Source organism: Culicoides brevitarsis, chromosome 3, assembly GCF_036172545.1.
Source record: "Culicoides brevitarsis isolate CSIRO-B50_1 chromosome 3, AGI_CSIRO_Cbre_v1, whole genome shotgun sequence".
In the NCBI taxonomy this organism is placed as follows: Eukaryota; Metazoa; Arthropoda; class Insecta; order Diptera; family Ceratopogonidae; genus Culicoides; species Culicoides brevitarsis.
The window spans coordinates 28,708,185-28,709,805 of NC_087087.1; the positions used below are offsets into that span (position 1 = coordinate 28,708,185).

Below are 1,621 nucleotides of genomic sequence, written 5' to 3' on the forward strand. Positions count from 1 at the left end.
TGTGCGGCAAGAAGACGTTTGACGATGATGTGTGTAATGCTAATTTTTGTGAATGAATGTCAGTGGCGACTCGTGCACGGATGAATCATAGACATATTTTTGGGTTTATTGTTCTTTAATTTTTCTACGAATTCGAAAACTGATTTTTTTTATTTGAATTCTGCATTTATGTGTCACTGACAAGAATTTGGTTGAAGAAAAAATTTTAACACGTGAAAATTTTGATAAAAAATATTAAAGAGTTTCTATAAATTTTGAATGAAAAATGGAAATTTTTGCTTGAATTTGAATTTTTAAATTTTAAAAAATTTTTTTTACTCCTCTCGATGAGAAAAAAAAATTAGCACGTGTAAATTTTGATGAAAAAAAATTAAAAAATTAAATTTAAAAGAATTTGTTTAAATTTTACCTAAAAAGTAAAAATTTTGGGTTGAATTTGAATTTAGAAAATTTTCTTTAATTTTTTTTAAACTCTTCTAGATTAGAAAAAAATTAACTTCATTTAATTAAAAAAAAAAGTAAATAAACTAGAGTAAATTTGTTCAAATATTTTCAAAATTGTATGAAAAGAATAAATATTTAAACATTTTTTTGCTTAAATCTCGTGAATAAAACGTCTTTTCACATTTTCGTACTCCTCAATGACAAATCGACTACAAATCGGCTACAAATAGACAATAGAAGAGACAAAGGGGACAAAAAAAGAAAAAAAAATTATATTTTTTTTTTAATTTTTGATATTTTTAAATCTAAAAGCTTCTTTTTTGAAAAACAAAAAAATAGAAATTTGTTGTATCGTAAAATTATTTTTTTTATTAAAATCATTCCTTAAAATTAAAAAAATTGAAGATAAAAATAAATTTATTTTGTCCAAGAAACTTTTGGAATATCAAAGTGCTCCGTTAGCGAATCCAGATGCTCATTAAATTTCTCGACCTTTTGTTTATGGGTCATTGCTGCGCGTTGTTTTATGCGTTCTTTTTGCTAAAATTAAATTAAAAAAAAATAAAAATTCGGTAAAAATTTTTTTTTAAACTTACAATTTTCTCCTGCATTTTCTTGAAAGCCAATTCCGCTTTTGTCAATTGTCGCACGGGTGCCTTGCTTTGTTGCTCTTCCGCTGGTGGCTTATCGACCAAAACTTTTTCCATCTTTTCCTTGTCCTTGCTCTTGTTCTTCTTTTTCTTCTTCTTCTTGATTTCCGAGTCTTTCTTCAGCTTCAATGGACCACGAGCTACTTGCGCGTAATCGTCTTCCATTTTTTAATGGGGTTTTTCGACAAGAAATTTAAACAATTTAATATTTTTTTGCAATTTAATAAATTTTCGTCAATTGTTGGTAAACATTTATAAACGTCAAATGGATTGGCATGAATGCGCAAGTCGCGAATGTCAGGTCATTGTAGGGTTGCCAGATTCCAGAAAAAAATCAATTTCCAGAAAAAAATCAATTTCAATTTTTTAGCAGTTTTGAGTTATAAAATGATTAAAAATGATAAATTAGAGCCCTCTGACAAATTTTCATCCATTTGGAACAAGATTTGATAAAAATGGCTTTGACACAGTTTTTGACATAGTTTTTGACACAGTTTTGCTCTTGATTTAGTTTTCAAAACAAAACT

The 1,621-nt window shown here is 26.9% G+C and overlaps 1 protein-coding gene across 1 annotated transcript; it reads right to left on the reverse strand.

Moving 5' to 3' along the window:
• Positions 1–793: 793 nt before the first annotated feature.
• Positions 794–1,349, reverse strand: LOC134834801 (protein FAM32A). The gene is made up of 2 exons (XM_063849583.1): positions 1,041–1,349; positions 794–984 (listed from the first exon to the last, which is right to left on the reverse strand). The coding sequence occupies exons 1-2, from the start codon at positions 1,257–1,259 to the stop codon at positions 862–864; spliced, it is 342 nt and encodes a 113-aa protein (XP_063705653.1). The 5' UTR covers positions 1,260–1,349; the 3' UTR covers positions 794–861.
• Between the last annotated feature and the right edge of the window lie 272 nt (positions 1,350–1,621).